This window comes from Hippocampus zosterae, chromosome 2 (assembly GCF_025434085.1).
Source record: "Hippocampus zosterae strain Florida chromosome 2, ASM2543408v3, whole genome shotgun sequence".
NCBI classification, from domain to species: Eukaryota; Metazoa; Chordata; class Actinopteri; order Syngnathiformes; family Syngnathidae; genus Hippocampus; species Hippocampus zosterae.
In genome coordinates this window covers 9,371,683-9,385,841 of record NC_067452.1, presented here as the reverse complement: position 1 = coordinate 9,385,841, position 14,159 = coordinate 9,371,683, and the positions used below count along the sequence as shown (strand labels likewise).

At 46.1% G+C, this 14,159-nt stretch overlaps 1 protein-coding gene and 13 non-coding genes across 14 annotated transcripts in view; 13 read left to right on the top strand and 1 right to left on the bottom strand.

Moving 5' to 3' along the window:
• Positions 1 to 729, bottom strand: part of LOC127592621 (collagen alpha-1(XXVIII) chain-like) — a 28,612-nt gene extending 27,883 nt beyond the window's left edge. The window contains exon 1 of the mRNA XM_052053538.1: positions 79 to 729. Within this exon, the coding sequence (XP_051909498.1) occupies positions 79 to 81 (3 nt within the window). The 5' untranslated portion in view covers positions 82 to 729. The remainder of the gene's footprint in view (positions 1 to 78) is intronic.
• Positions 730 to 3,841: 3,112 nt separating this feature from the next.
• On the top strand, positions 3,842 to 3,914 carry trnak-cuu (transfer RNA lysine (anticodon CUU)). The gene has a single exon. It is a non-coding gene; the product is annotated as a tRNA-Lys (tRNA).
• Positions 3,915 to 5,145: 1,231 nt separating this feature from the next.
• Positions 5,146 to 5,218, top strand: trnak-cuu (transfer RNA lysine (anticodon CUU)). The gene has a single exon. It is a non-coding gene; the product is annotated as a tRNA-Lys (tRNA).
• Positions 5,219 to 5,707: 489 nt separating this feature from the next.
• On the top strand, positions 5,708 to 5,780 carry trnak-cuu (transfer RNA lysine (anticodon CUU)). Its single transcript has one exon. It is a non-coding gene; the product is annotated as a tRNA-Lys (tRNA).
• Positions 5,781 to 6,269: 489 nt separating this feature from the next.
• trnak-cuu (transfer RNA lysine (anticodon CUU)) lies at positions 6,270 to 6,342 on the top strand. Its single transcript has one exon. It is a non-coding gene; the product is annotated as a tRNA-Lys (tRNA).
• An 865-nt stretch (positions 6,343 to 7,207) lies between these two features.
• Positions 7,208 to 7,280, top strand: trnak-cuu (transfer RNA lysine (anticodon CUU)). Its single transcript has one exon. It is a non-coding gene; the product is annotated as a tRNA-Lys (tRNA).
• An 878-nt stretch (positions 7,281 to 8,158) lies between these two features.
• trnak-cuu (transfer RNA lysine (anticodon CUU)) lies at positions 8,159 to 8,231 on the top strand. The gene has a single exon. It is a non-coding gene; the product is annotated as a tRNA-Lys (tRNA).
• A 302-nt stretch (positions 8,232 to 8,533) lies between these two features.
• Positions 8,534 to 8,606, top strand: trnak-cuu (transfer RNA lysine (anticodon CUU)). The gene has a single exon. It is a non-coding gene; the product is annotated as a tRNA-Lys (tRNA).
• A 299-nt stretch (positions 8,607 to 8,905) lies between these two features.
• trnak-cuu (transfer RNA lysine (anticodon CUU)) lies at positions 8,906 to 8,978 on the top strand. The gene has a single exon. It is a non-coding gene; the product is annotated as a tRNA-Lys (tRNA).
• A 1,801-nt stretch (positions 8,979 to 10,779) lies between these two features.
• On the top strand, positions 10,780 to 10,852 carry trnak-cuu (transfer RNA lysine (anticodon CUU)). The gene has a single exon. It is a non-coding gene; the product is annotated as a tRNA-Lys (tRNA).
• A 489-nt stretch (positions 10,853 to 11,341) lies between these two features.
• trnak-cuu (transfer RNA lysine (anticodon CUU)) lies at positions 11,342 to 11,414 on the top strand. Its single transcript has one exon. It is a non-coding gene; the product is annotated as a tRNA-Lys (tRNA).
• Positions 11,415 to 11,903: 489 nt separating this feature from the next.
• Positions 11,904 to 11,976, top strand: trnak-cuu (transfer RNA lysine (anticodon CUU)). The gene has a single exon. It is a non-coding gene; the product is annotated as a tRNA-Lys (tRNA).
• Positions 11,977 to 12,854: 878 nt separating this feature from the next.
• On the top strand, positions 12,855 to 12,927 carry trnak-cuu (transfer RNA lysine (anticodon CUU)). The gene has a single exon. It is a non-coding gene; the product is annotated as a tRNA-Lys (tRNA).
• A 299-nt stretch (positions 12,928 to 13,226) lies between these two features.
• trnak-cuu (transfer RNA lysine (anticodon CUU)) lies at positions 13,227 to 13,299 on the top strand. The gene has a single exon. It is a non-coding gene; the product is annotated as a tRNA-Lys (tRNA).
• The last annotated feature ends 860 nt before the right edge of the window (positions 13,300 to 14,159 follow it).

Below are 14,159 nucleotides of genomic sequence, written 5' to 3'. Positions count from 1 at the left end.
TTCCATGCAAAGTGATGACATTGACACCATAAATAAAGTTAAACGGTCCTAAAACAAGCTTGAACAAGCAGAACTCACCATGTGGATTCTTTATGCCTCCAAGGTGATCAACAGTTTAATGCTCCACTGAAAGAAAAGACATGGGGTGCGGGGGAAAATGTGCCAATAAGTTGGAGGAGAATGTCTACATTTGCGGTTTGTTCGATCCCAAGCCCCCAGCCTGGCGATTGGGCGGAGTGGTGATGCTCATGTGTTGTGGCTCTCACATTTGAGCCTTTCTCAAAAAGGTGAAGTAAGTGAAAGAAGGACCAGCCCCTTTTCTAAGCTCCCTCACTCCCATTTCTGGGAGGAGACCTGCGGGGGCACCTCAAGACATTCTCAAAAAGGGAAGTAAGCGTATTGGTCCTTTTCCATGTCATTCATTCATTATCATCACTCAAAATCAAAAATTGCCGGCTATAATAGTGAGACATTGTCACTTGCTATATATACAGGGGAAGCCAAAATAAGGATACTTATGTAATTGCCGGCATTACTGAGCAGTAGAAAATTGTACATGTCGTGGGTGAGCTTGAGTCTATCGCAGCTGACGTTGAGTGATAAGCGGGATACACGCTCAATGGTTTGCCAGCCAATCATAGGACACATACAGTACAACATACAAACAACCATTGCTTTAAACAATGGAGGGTCTTCAGTTGAGCTTTCATGCATGGTTTTGGAATGTGGGAAAAAACCATGCCTTGGTCACTGCCTGATGGTCAAGTTTACCTACAAAGTATCGAAAGCAGTAATCGCCCAGCGTGAAGCTCGAACCAACGGCACTGAGATTAAGAGTCTCATGCTCTACCAACTGAGTTAGCCGGGCTGACTCTTTAAACTTAACATTGGTCGTCAATGACTCCGGATGGTGACATTCAATGCTCTGTGAGAAAGAAACCAAAACGAAATATTGTTGATGAAGCCAGCCGGTTTCTCGACCAGTTTTGGAGTTTTTTTATGTGAATGGCTGTGAAGTCAAATCATCAGATTCAATCTATTCTTGAGAGTGTGTGTGTGTGTGTTCTGTGCAACACCACAGATTGGTGGGGGTGGTCCTGGTCGCTGCCCAATGGATGAGTTTAGCAACATAGCATGGAAAAGACTAGGCGCCCAACGTTGGGCTCGAACCCACGACCTCGAGATTAAGAGTCTCATGATCCACCAACTAAGCTAGCCGTGCTAACTCTTCAAATGTTAACATTGGCTGTCAATCACAGTGATTCCTCACTCCGGATGGTGACAATGTTCTGTGAGAAAAAAACAAAACAAAATATTGTTGATGAAGCCAGCCTGTTTCTCGACCAGTTTTGGAAAGTCGATTGTGTGAATGGCTGTGAAGTCAAAGCATCCGATTCAGTCGAGTTTTGAATGTGTGAATGTCCTGGGCACCAACAAGGTGCCGACGTCAGCCGGCCAGCTAGCCTGGCTAGCTCAGTCGGTAGAGCATGAGACTCTAAATCTCAGGGTAGTGAGTTTGAGCCCCACGTTGGGTGGTTACTGCTTTCGATACTTTGTTGGTAACCTTGACCATCAGGCAGCAACCAGGACGACCCCCACCGGTCTGTGTTGTGCCCAGAACACCCACATTCTCAAAAATAGACTGAATCAGATGCTTTGACTTCACAGCCATTCATACAACCGACTTTTCAAAATTGGTCGAGAAACATGCTGGCTTCATCAACAATATTTTGTTTTGGTTTCGTTCTCACGAAGCTGCAAACGAGTCAGCAGAATACTGTGATCCACTGTATCAAATGCTGCAGTTAATTCCAATAAAACCAGACACACGTGGTCTCCAGAGTCATTTGCCAGGAGGATGTCATTAGAAACGCGTAACAGGGCTGACTCCGTGCTATGCATCGTCTTGAAACCTGACTGGAAGACCTCCAAGATGTTATGTGCATCCAAGAAAAGTTTCAACTGCATGTGCACCACTTTTTCCAGAATTTTGGAAATGAAAGACAGTTTGGAAATGGGCCTGTAACTTGACAGCACATCTGGATCAAGACCAGGTTTCTTGATTAAGGGTTGGACCACTGCATGTTTAAACTGTTGGGGAACTACACCAGAAGAAAGGCTGCTGTTGATGATATCCAAGACCGATGCACCAACACTCGGGAGAACCTCCTGAAAGAAGCGTGGGGGAAGAGAGTCGCAAGGGGAGCCAGATGGCTTCGTCTGGCGAACTACATCCTCCAAAAGCGCCAAGGACACAGTATCAAAAGAATTTAGTACAGCTGAACATGGAACATGGACAGAGGGGTCAGATGCGGTATTTGAGATGGGGGTCCTAGCTGTAGAGACCTTATTAATGAAAAACTGAAGGAATTTGTTGCACATCTCGGGTGAAGAATCCGAGCAAGTTTTAAATAGTGCGCGTTGGTTGTGACGGTTAGCTAGAATAAGGTCCAACAGATATTCTCTTTTGGGGTCTTTTACTGTGAGCTGGTAGTTACGCCAGCAGTCTTTCCAAATTTGATAAGAGACAAACAATTTGTCTTTTTTCCACTTGCGTTCTGCTTAACGACACTCCTGCCGAGCTACGCGGGTAATGTCGTTAAACCATGGCTCGGGTTTAGGCTTTGGGAGCACAATTTTTGAAGGAGACACCAAATACAGGATGGCACGGCATGACGAATCAAGCGTTTTGGTTCCTTTTCTCACAGGACATTGGAATGACAGCACCCATAGTGAGGAATCGCATCGTTGACGAGCAATGTTAAAATCTAGGAAGTAGGACCTGCTAGCTCAGTCGGTAGAGCATGAGACTCTTAATCGCAAGGTCGAGGGTTTGACACACACATTGAGCGGTTACTGCTTGCGATACTTTGTTGGTAACGTTGACCAAATACCAGCGACCAGGACCTCCCCCACCAGTCCATGTTGGTGACGAGAACACCCACACACTCATAAATAGATTGAATCAAGTGCTTTGACTTCACAGCCATTCACACAATCGACTTTCCAAAACTGGTCGAGAAACATGCTGGCTTCATCAATAATATTTTGTTTTGGTTTCTTTCTCACAGAGCATTGGAATGTCAGCACCCGGAGTGAGGAATCGCATCGTTGACGAGCAATGTTAAAATTTAGAACGTCAGCCCGGCGAGCTCAGTCGGTAGAGCATGAGACTCTTAATCTCAGGGTCGAGGGTTTGACACACACATTGAGCGGTTACTGCTTTCGATACTTTGTTGGTAACGTTGACCAAATACCAGCGACCAGGACCTCCCCCACCAGTCCATGTTGGTGACGAGAACACCCTCACACTAAAAAATAGACTGAATCAGATACTTTGACGTCACAGCCATTCAAACAATCTATTTTCCATAACAACCTCCGAAACTGGCAGCGAAAGGGCCCTGCTTCATCAATGATTTTTCGTTTTGGTTCCTTTACTCAAAGGACATTGAAATGACAGCAGCCAGAGTGAGGAATCGCATCGTTGACGAGCAATGTTAAAATTTAGAAAGTCAGCCCGGCTAGCTCAGTTGGTAGTTACTGCTTTCAATACTTTGTTGGTAACCTTGACCATCATCCAGCGACCAAGACCACCCCACCAGTCCATGTTGGTGCCGACACCACCTTCACACTCAAAAATAGACTGAACCAGATGCTTTAACTTCACAGCCTTTCACACAATCTACTTTCCATAAGAACCTCCAAAACTGGCAGCGAAAGGGCCTTGCTTCATCAATGATTTTTCGTTTTGGTTCCTTTTCTCAAAGGACATCGGAATGACAGCACCCAGAGTGAGGAATTGCATCGTTGACGAGCAATGTTAAAATCCAGTAAATCAGCCCGGCTAGCTCAGTCGGTAGAGCATGAGACTCTTAATCTCAGGGTCGTGGGTTCGAGCCCCACGTTGGGCGGTTACTGCTTTCGATACTTGGTTGGTAACCTTGACCATCATCCAGCGACCAGGACCAACCCACCAGTCCATGTTGGTGCCGAGAACACCCTCACACTAAAAAATAGACTGAATCAGATGCTTTGACTTCACAGCCATTCACACAATCTACTTTCCTCAACAACCTCCAAAACTGGCAGCAAAAGGGCCCTGCTTCATTAATGATTTTTCGTTTTGGTTCCTTTTCTCACAGGACATTGAATGACAGAACCCAGAGCGTGGAATCGCACCGTTGACGAGAAATGTTAAAATTTAGAACGTCAGCCCGGCGAGCTCAGTCGGTAGAGCATGAGACTCTTAATCTCAGGGTCGAGGGTTTGACACACACATTGAGCGGTTACTGCTTTCGATACTTTGTTGGTAGCCTTGACCAGCGACCAGGACCTCCCCCACCATTCCATGTTGGTGCCGAGAACACCCTCACACTAAAAAATAGACTGAATCAGATGCTTTGACTTCACAGCCATTCACACAATCTACTTTCCTTAACAACCTCCAAAACTGGCAGCGAAACAGAGTGGCTTCATCACTGATTTTTCGTTTTGGTTCCTTTTCTCACAGGACATTTAATGACAGAACCCAGAGTGTGGAATCGCACCGTTGACGAGCAATGTTAAAATCTAGTAAGTCAGTCCGGCTAGCTCAGTCGGAAGAGCATGAGACTCTTAATCTCAGGGTCGTGGGTTCGAGCCCCACGTTGGGCGGTTACTGCTTTCAATAATTTGTTGGTAACCTTGACCATCAACCAGCGACCAGGACCTCCCCAAACAGTCCATGTTGGTGACGAAAACAGCCAATAACTCAAAAATAGACTGAATCCGATACTTTGACTTCACAGCCATTAAAACAATCTATTTTCCATAACAACCTCCAAAACTCGTGGGTTTGAGCCCCACGTTGAGCGGTTACTGATTTTGATACTTTGTTGGTAACCTTGACCATCAGGCAGCGACCAGGACCACCCCCACCAGTCCATTTGGGACCGACAACACCCACACACTCAAAAATAGACTGAATCAGATGCTTTGACTTCACAGCCATTCACACAACAGACTTTCTAAAACTGGTCGAGAAACATGCTGGCTTCATCAACAACATTTAGTTTTGGTTTCTTTCTCACAGAACATTGGAATGTCAGCACCCGGAGTGAGGAATCGCATCGTTGACGAGCAATGTTAAAATTTAGAACGTCAGCCCGGCTAGCTCAGTCGGTAGAGCATGAGACTCTTAATCTCAGGGTCGTGGGTTCAAGCCCCATGTTGGGCGGTTACTGCTTTCGATACTTTGTTGGTAACCTTGACCATCATCCAGCGACCAGGACCACCCCAAACAGTCCATGTTGGTGACGAAAACAGCCAATAACTCAAAAATAGACTGAATCCGATACTTTGACTTCACAGCCATTAAAACAATCCATTTTCCATAACAACCTCCAAAACTCGTGGGTTTGAGCCCCACGTTGAGCGGTTACTGATTTTGATGCTTTGTTGGTAACCTTGACCATCAGGCAGCGACCAGGACCACCCCCACTAGTCCATTTGGGACCGACAACACCCACACACTCAAAAATAGACTGAATCAGATGCTTTGACTTCACAGCCATTCACACAACAGACTTTCTAAAACTGGTCGAGAAACATGCTGGCTTCATCAACAACATTTAGTTTTGGTTTCTTTCTCACAGAACATTGGAATGTCAGCACCCGGAGTGAGGAATCGCATCGTTGACGAGCAATGTTAAAATTTAGAACGTCAGCCCGGCTAGCTCAGTCGGTAGAGCATGAGACTCTTAATCTCAGGGTCGTGGGTTCGAGCCCCATGTTGGGCGGTTACTGCTTTCGATACTTTGTTGGTAACCTTGACCATCATCCAGCGACCAGGACCACCCCAAACAGTCCATGTTGGTGACGAAAACAGCCAATAACTCAAAAATAGACTGAATCCGATACTTTGACTTCACAGCCATTAAAACAATCTATTTTCCATAACAACCTCCAAAACTCGTGGGTTTGAGCCCCACGTTGAGCGGTTACTGATTTTGATGCTTTGTTGGTAACCTTGACCATCAGGCAGCGACCAGGACCACCCCCACTAGTCCATTTGGGACCGACAACACCCACACACTCAAAAATAGACTGAATCAGATGCTTTGACTTCACAGCCATTCACACAACAGACTTTCTAAAACTGGTCGAGAAACATGCTGGCTTCATCAACAACATTTAGTTTTGGTTTCTTTCTCACAGAACATTGGAATGTCAGCACCCGGAGTGAGGAATCGCATCGTTGACGAGCAATGTTAAAATTTAGAACGTCAGCCCGGCTAGCTCAGTCGGTAGAGCATGAGACTCTTAATCTCAGGGTCGTGGGTTCGAGCCCCATGTTGGGCGGTTACTGCTTTTGATACTTTGTTGGTAACCTTGACCATCATCCAGCGACCAGGACCACCCCAAACAGTCCATGTTGGTGCCGAGAACAACCTCACACTAAAAAATAGACTGAATCAGATGCTTTGACTTCACAGCCATTCAAACAATCTGTTTTCCATAACAACCTCCAAAACTGGCAGCGAAACAGGCTGGCTTCATCACTGATTTGTCGTTTTGGTTCCTTTTCTCACAGGACATTGAATGACAGAACCCAGAGTGTGGAATCGCACAGTTGATGAGCAATGTTAAAACCTAGTAAAACCAGCCCGGCTAGCTCAGTCGGTAGAGCATGAGACTCTTAATCTCAGGGTCGTGAGTTCGAGCCACACGTTGGGCGGTTACTGTTTTCAATAATTTGTTGGTAACCTTGACCATCATCCAGCGACCAGGACCACCCCAAACAGTCCATGTTGGTGACGAAAACAGCCAATAACTCAAAAATAGACTGAATCCGATACTTTGACTTCACAGCCATTAAAACAATCTATTTTCCATAACAACCTCCCAAACTCGTGGGTTTGAGCCCCACGTTGAGCGGTTACTGATTTTGATGCTTTGTTGGTAACCTTGACCATCAGGCAGCGACCAGGACCACCCCCACTAGTCCATTTGGGACCGACAACACCCACACACTCAAAAATAGACTGAATCAGATGCTTTGACTTCACAGCCATTCACACAACAGACTTTCTAAAACTGGTCGAGAAACATGCTGGCTTCATCAACAACATTTAGTTTTGGTTTCTTTCTCACAGAACATTGGAATGTCAGCACCCGGAGTGAGGAATCGCATCGTTGACGAGCAATGTTAAAATTTAGAACGTCAGCCCGGCTAGCTCAGTCGGTAGAGCATGAGACTCTTAATCTCAGGGTCGTGGGTTCGAGCCCCATGTTGGGCGGTTACTGCTTTCGATACTTTGTTGGTAACCTTGACCATCATCCAGCGACCAGGACCACCCCAAACAGTCCATGTTGGTGCCGAGAACAACCTCACACTAAAAAATAGACTGAATCAGATGCTTTGACTTCACAGCCATTCAAACAATCTGTTTTCCATAACAACCTCCAAAACTGGCAGCGAAACAGGCTGGCTTCATCACTGATTTGTCGTTTTGGTTCCTTTTCTCACAGGACATTGAATGACAGAACCCAGAGTGTGGAATCGCACAGTTGATGAGCAATGTTAAAACCTAGTAAAACCAGCCCGGCTAGCTCAGTCGGTAGAGCATGAGACTCTTAATCTCAGGGTCGTGAGTTCGAGCCACACGTTGGGCGGTTACTGTTTTCAATAATTTGTTGGTAACCTTGACCATCATCCAGCGACCAGGACCACCCCAAACAGTCCATGTTGGTGACGAAAACAGCCAATAACTCAAAAATAGACTGAATCCGATACTTTGACTTCACAGCCATTAAAACAATCTATTTTCCATAACAACCTCCAAAACTCGTGGGTTTGAGCCCCACGTTGAGCGGTTACTGATTTTGATGCTTTGTTGGTAACCTTGACCATCATCCAGCGACCAGGACCACCCCACCAGTCCATGTTGGTGCCGAAAACAACCTCACACTAAAAAATAGACTGAACCAGATGCTTTGACTTCACAGCCTTTCACACAATCTAGTTTCCATAAGAACCTCCAAAACTGGCAGCGAAAGGGCCCTGCTTCATCAATGATCTTTCATTTTGGTTCATTTTCGCAAAGGACATTGGAATGACAGCACCCAGAGTGACGAATCGCATCGTTGACGATCAATGTTAAAATTTAGAAAGTCAGCCCGGCTAGCTCAGTCGGTAGAGCATGAGACTCTTAATCTCAGGGTCGTGGGTTCGACCCCCACGTCGGGCGGTCACTGCTTTCGATACTTTGTTGGTAACCTTGACCATCATCCAGCGACCAGGACCACCCCACCAGTCCATGTTGGTGCCGACACCACCTTCACACTCAAAAATAGACTGAACCAGATGCTTTGACTTCACAGCCTTTCACACAATGTGTTTTCCATAACAACCTCCAAAACTGGCAGCGAAACAGGCTGACTTCATCAATGATTTTTCGTTTTGGTTCCTTTTCTGAAAGGACATTGAAATGAGAGCACCCAGAGTGAGGAATCGCATCGTTGACAAGCAATGTTAAAATTTAGAAAGTCAGCCCGGCTAGCTCAGTCGGTAGAGCATGAGACTCTTAATCTCAGGGTCGTGGGTTCGAGCCCCACGTTGGGCGGTTACTGCTTTCAATACTGTGTTGGTAACCTTGACCATCATCCAGCGACCAGGACCACCCCACCAGTCCATGTTGGTGCCGACACCACCTTCACACTCAAAAATAGACTGAACCAGATGCTTTGACTTCACAGCCTTTCACACAATCTACTTTCCACAAGAACCTCCAAAACTGGCAGCGAAAGGGCCCTCCTTCAATGATTTTTCGTTTTGGTTCCTTTTCTCAAAGGACATTGGAATGACAGCACCCAGAGTGAGGAATCGCATCGTTGACAAGCAATGTTAAAATTTAGGAAGTCAGCCCGGCTAGCTCAGTCGGTAGAGCATGAGACTCTTAATCTCAGGGTCGTGGGTTCGAGCCCCACGTTGGGTGGTTACTGCTTTCAATACTGTGTTGGTAACCTTGACCATCATCCAGCGACCAGGACCACCCCACCAGTCCATGTTGGTGCAGAAAACACCCTCACACTAAAAAATAGACTGAATCAGATACTTTGACTTCACAGCCATTCACACAATCTACTTTCCATAACAACCTCCAAAACTGGCAGCAAAACAGGCTGACTTCATCAATGATTTTTCGTTTTGGTTACTTTTCTCACAGGACATTGAAATGACAGCACCCAGAGTGAGGAATCGCATCGTTGACAAGCAATGTTAAAATTTAGAAAGTCAGCCCGGCTAGCTCAGTCGGTAGAGAATGAGACTCTTAATCTCAGGCTCGTGGGTTCGACCCCCACGTTGGGCGGTTACTGCTTTCAATACTTTGTTGGTAACCTTGACCATCATCCAGCGACCAGGACCACCCCACCAGTCCATGTTGGTGCAGAAAACACCCTCACACTAAAAAATAGACTGAATCAGATACTTTGACTTCACAGCCATTCACACAATCTACTTTCCATAAGAACCTCCAAAACTGCCAGCGAAAGGGCCCTGCTTCATCAATGATTTTTCGTTTTGGTTCCTTTTCTCAAAGGACATTGGAATGACAGCACCCAGAGTGAGGAATCGCATCGTTGACAAGCAATGTTAAAATTTAGGAAGTCAGCCCGGCTAGCTCAGTCGGTAGAGCATGAGACTCTTAATCTCAGGCTCGTGGGTTCGACCCCCCCGTTGGGCGGTTACTGCTTTCAATACTTTGTTGGTAACCTTGACCATCAACCAGCGACCAGGACCTCCCCAAACAGTCCATGTTGGTGACGAAAACAGCCAATAACTCAAAAATAGACTGAATCCGATACTTTGACTTCGCAGCCATTAAAACAATCTATTTTCCATAACAACCTCCAAAACTCGTGGGTTTGAGCCCCACGTTGAGCGGTTACTGATTTTGATACTTTGTTGGTAACCTTGACCATCAGGCAGCGACCAGGACCACCCCCACCAGTCCATTTGGGACCGACAACACCCACACACTCAAAAATAGACTGAATCAGATGCTTTGACTTCACAGCCATTCACACAACAGACTTTCTAAAACTGGTCGAGAAACATGCTGGCTTCATCAACAACATTTAGTTTTGGTTTCTTTCTCACAGAACATTGGAATGACAGCACCCAGAGTGAGGAATCGCATCGTTGACAAGCAATGTTAAAATTTAGGAAGTCAGCCCGGCTAGCTCAGTCGGTAGAGCATGAGACTCTTAATCTCAGGCTCGTGGGTTCGACCCCCACGTTGGGCGGTTACTGCTTTCAATACTTTGTTGGTAACCTTGACCATCAACCAGCGACCAGGACCTCCCCAAACAGTCCATGTTGGTGACGAAAACAGCCAATAACTCAAAAATAGACTGAATCCGATACTTTGACTTCACAGCCATTAAAACAATCTATTTTCCATAACAACCTCCAAAACTCGTGGGTTTGAGCCCCACGTTGAGCGGTTACTGATTTTGATACTTTGTTGGTAACCTTGACCATCAGGCAGCGACCAGGACCACCCCCACCAGTCCATTTGGGACCGACAACACCCACACACTCAAAAATAGACTGAATCAGATGCTTTGACTTCACAGCCATTCACACAACAGACTTTCTAAAACTGGTCGAGAAACATGCTGGCTTCATCAACAACATTTAGTTTTGGTTTCTTTCTCACAGAACATTGGAATGTCAGCACCCGGAGTGAGGAATCGCATCGTTGACGAGCAATGTTAAAATTTAGAACGTCAGCCCGGCTAGCTCAGTCGGTAGAGCATGAGACTCTTAATCTCAGGGTCGTGGGTTCAAGCCCCATGTTGGGCGGTTACTGCTTTCGATACTTTGTTGGTAACCTTGACCATCATCCAGCGACCAGGACCACCCCAAACAGTCCATGTTGGTGACGAAAACAGCCAATAACTCAAAAATAGACTGAATCCGATACTTTGACTTCACAGCCATTAAAACAATCTATTTTCCATAACAACCTCCAAAACTCGTGGGTTTGAGCCCCACGTTGAGCGGTTACTGATTTTGATGCTTTGTTGGTAACCTTGACCATCAGGCAGCGACCAGGACCACCCCCACTAGTCCATTTGGGACCGACAACACCCACACACTCAAAAATAGACTGAATCAGATGCTTTGACTTCACAGCCATTCACACAACAGACTTTCTAAAACTGGTCGAGAAACATGCTGGCTTCATCAACAACATTTAGTTTTGGTTTCTTTCTCACAGAACATTGGAATGTCAGCACCCGGAGTGAGGAATCGCATCGTTGACGAGCAATGTTAAAATTTAGAACGTCAGCCCGGCTAGCTCAGTCGGTAGAGCATGAGACTCTTAATCTCAGGGTCGTGGGTTCGAGCCCCATGTTGGGCGGTTACTGCTTTCGATACTTTGTTGGTAACCTTGACCATCATCCAGCGACCAGGACCACCACAAACAGTCCATGTTGGTGACGAAAACAGCCAATAACTCAAAAATAGACTGAATCCGATACTTTGACTTCACAGCCATTAAAACAATCTATTTTCCATAACAACCTCCAAAACTCGTGGGTTTGAGCCCCACGTTGAGCGGTTACTGATTTTGATGCTTTGTTGGTAACCTTGACCATCAGGCAGCGACCAGGACCACCCCCACTAGTCCATTTGGGACCGACAACACCCACACACTCAAAAATAGACTGAATCAGATGCTTTGACTTCACAGCCATTCACACAACAGACTTTCTAAAACTGGTCGAGAAACATGCTGGCTTCATCAACAACATTTAGTTTTGGTTTCTTTCTCACAGAACATTGGAATGTCAGCACCCGGAGTGAGGAATCGCATCGTTGACGAGCAATGTTAAAATTTAGAACGTCAGCCCGGCTAGCTCAGTCGGTAGAGCATGAGACTCTTAATCTCAGGGTCGTGGGTTCGAGCCCCATGTTGGGCGGTTACTGCTTTCGATACTTTGTTGGTAACCTTGACCATCATCCAGCGACCAGGACCACCCCAAACAGTCCATGTTGGTGCCGAGAACAACCTCACACTAAAAAATAGACTGAATCAGATGCTTTGACTTCACAGCCATTCAAACAATCTGTTTTCCATAACAACCTCCAAAACTGGCAGCGAAACAGGCTGGCTTCATCACTGATTTGTCGTTTTGGTTCCTTTTCTCACAGGACATTGAATGACAGAACCCAGAGTGTGGAATCGCACAGTTGATGAGCAATGTTAAAACCTAGTAAAACCAGCCAGGCTAGCTCAGTCGGTAGAGCATGAGACTCTTAATCTCAGGGTCGTGAGTTCGAGCCACACGTTGGGCGGTTACTGTTTTCAATAATTTGTTGGTAACCTTGACCATCATCCAGCGACCAGGACCACCCCAAACAGTCCATGTTGGTGACGAAAACAGCCAATAACTCAAAAATAGACTGAATCCGATACTTTGACTTCACAGCCATTAAAACAATCTATTTTCCATAACAACCTCCAAAACTCGTGGGTTTGAGCCCCACGTTGAGCGGTTACTGATTTTGATGCTTTGTTGGTAACCTTGACCATCATCCAGCGACCAGGACCACCCCACCAGTCCATGTTGGTGCCGAAAACAACCTCACACTAAAAAATAGACTGAACCAGATGCTTTGACTTCACAGCCTTTCACACAATGTGTTTTCCATAACAACCTCCAAAACTGGCAGCGAAACAGGCTGACTTCATCAATGATTTTTCGTTTTGGTTCCTTTTCTGAAAGGACATTGAAATGAGAGCACCCAGAGTGAGGAATCGCATCGTTGACAAGCAATGTTAAAATTTAGAAAGTCAGCCCGGCTAGCTCAGTCGGTAGAGCATGAGACTCTTAATCTCAGGGTCGTGGGTTCGAGCCCCACGTTGGGCGGTTACTGCTTTCAATACTGTGTTGGTAACCTTGACCATCATCCAGCGACCAGGACCACCCCACCAGTCCATGTTGGTGCCGACACCACCTTCACACTCAAAAATAGACTGAACCAGATGCTTTGACTTCACAGCCTTTCACACAATCTACTTTCCACAAGAACCTCCAAAACTGGCAGCGAAAGGGCCCTCCTTCAATGATTTTTCGTTTTGGTTCCTTTTCTCAAAGGACATTGGAATGACAGCACCCAGAGTGAGGAATCGCATCGTTGACAAGCAATGTTAAAATTTAGGAAGTCAGCCCGGCTAGCTCAGTCGGTAGAGCATGAGACTCTTAATCTCAGGGTCGTGGGTTCGAGCCCCACGTTGGGTGGTTACTGCTTTCAATACTGTGTTGGTAACCTTGACCATCATCCAGCGACCAGGACCACCCCACCAGTCCATGTTGGTGCAGAAAACACCCTCACACTAAAAAATAGACTGAATCAGATACTTTGACTTCACAGCCATTCACACAATCTACTTTCCATAACAACCTCCAAAACTGGCAGCAAAACAGGCTGACTTCATCAATGATTTTTCGTTTTGGTTACTTTTCTCACAGGACATTGAAATGACAGCACCCAGAGTGAGGAATCGCATCGTTGACAAGCAATGTTAAAATTTAGAAAGTCAGCCCGGCTAGCTCAGTCGGTAGAGAATGAGACTCTTAATCTCAGGCTCGTGGGTTCGACCCCCACGTTGGGCGGTTACTGCTTTCAATACTTTGTTGGTAACCTTGACCATCATCCAGCGACCAGGACCACCCCACCAGTCCATGTTGGTGCAGAAAACACCCTCACACTAAAAAATAGACTGAATCAGATACTTTGACTTCACAGCCATTCACACAATCTACTTTCCATAAGAACCTCCAAAACTGCCAGCGAAAGGGCCCTGCTTCATCAATGATTTTTCGTTTTGGTTCCTTTTCTCAAAGGACATTGGAATGACAGCACCCAGAGTGAGGAATCGCATCGTTGACAAGCAATGTTAAAATTTAGGAAGTCAGCCCGGCTAGCTCAGTCGGTAGAGCATGAGACTCTTAATCTCAGGCTCGTGGGTTCGACCCCCACGTTGGGCGGTTACTGCTTTCAATACTTTGTTGGTAACCTTGACCATCAACCAGCGACCAGGACCTCCCCAAACAGTCCATGTTGGTGACGAAAACAGCCAATAACTCAAAAATAGACT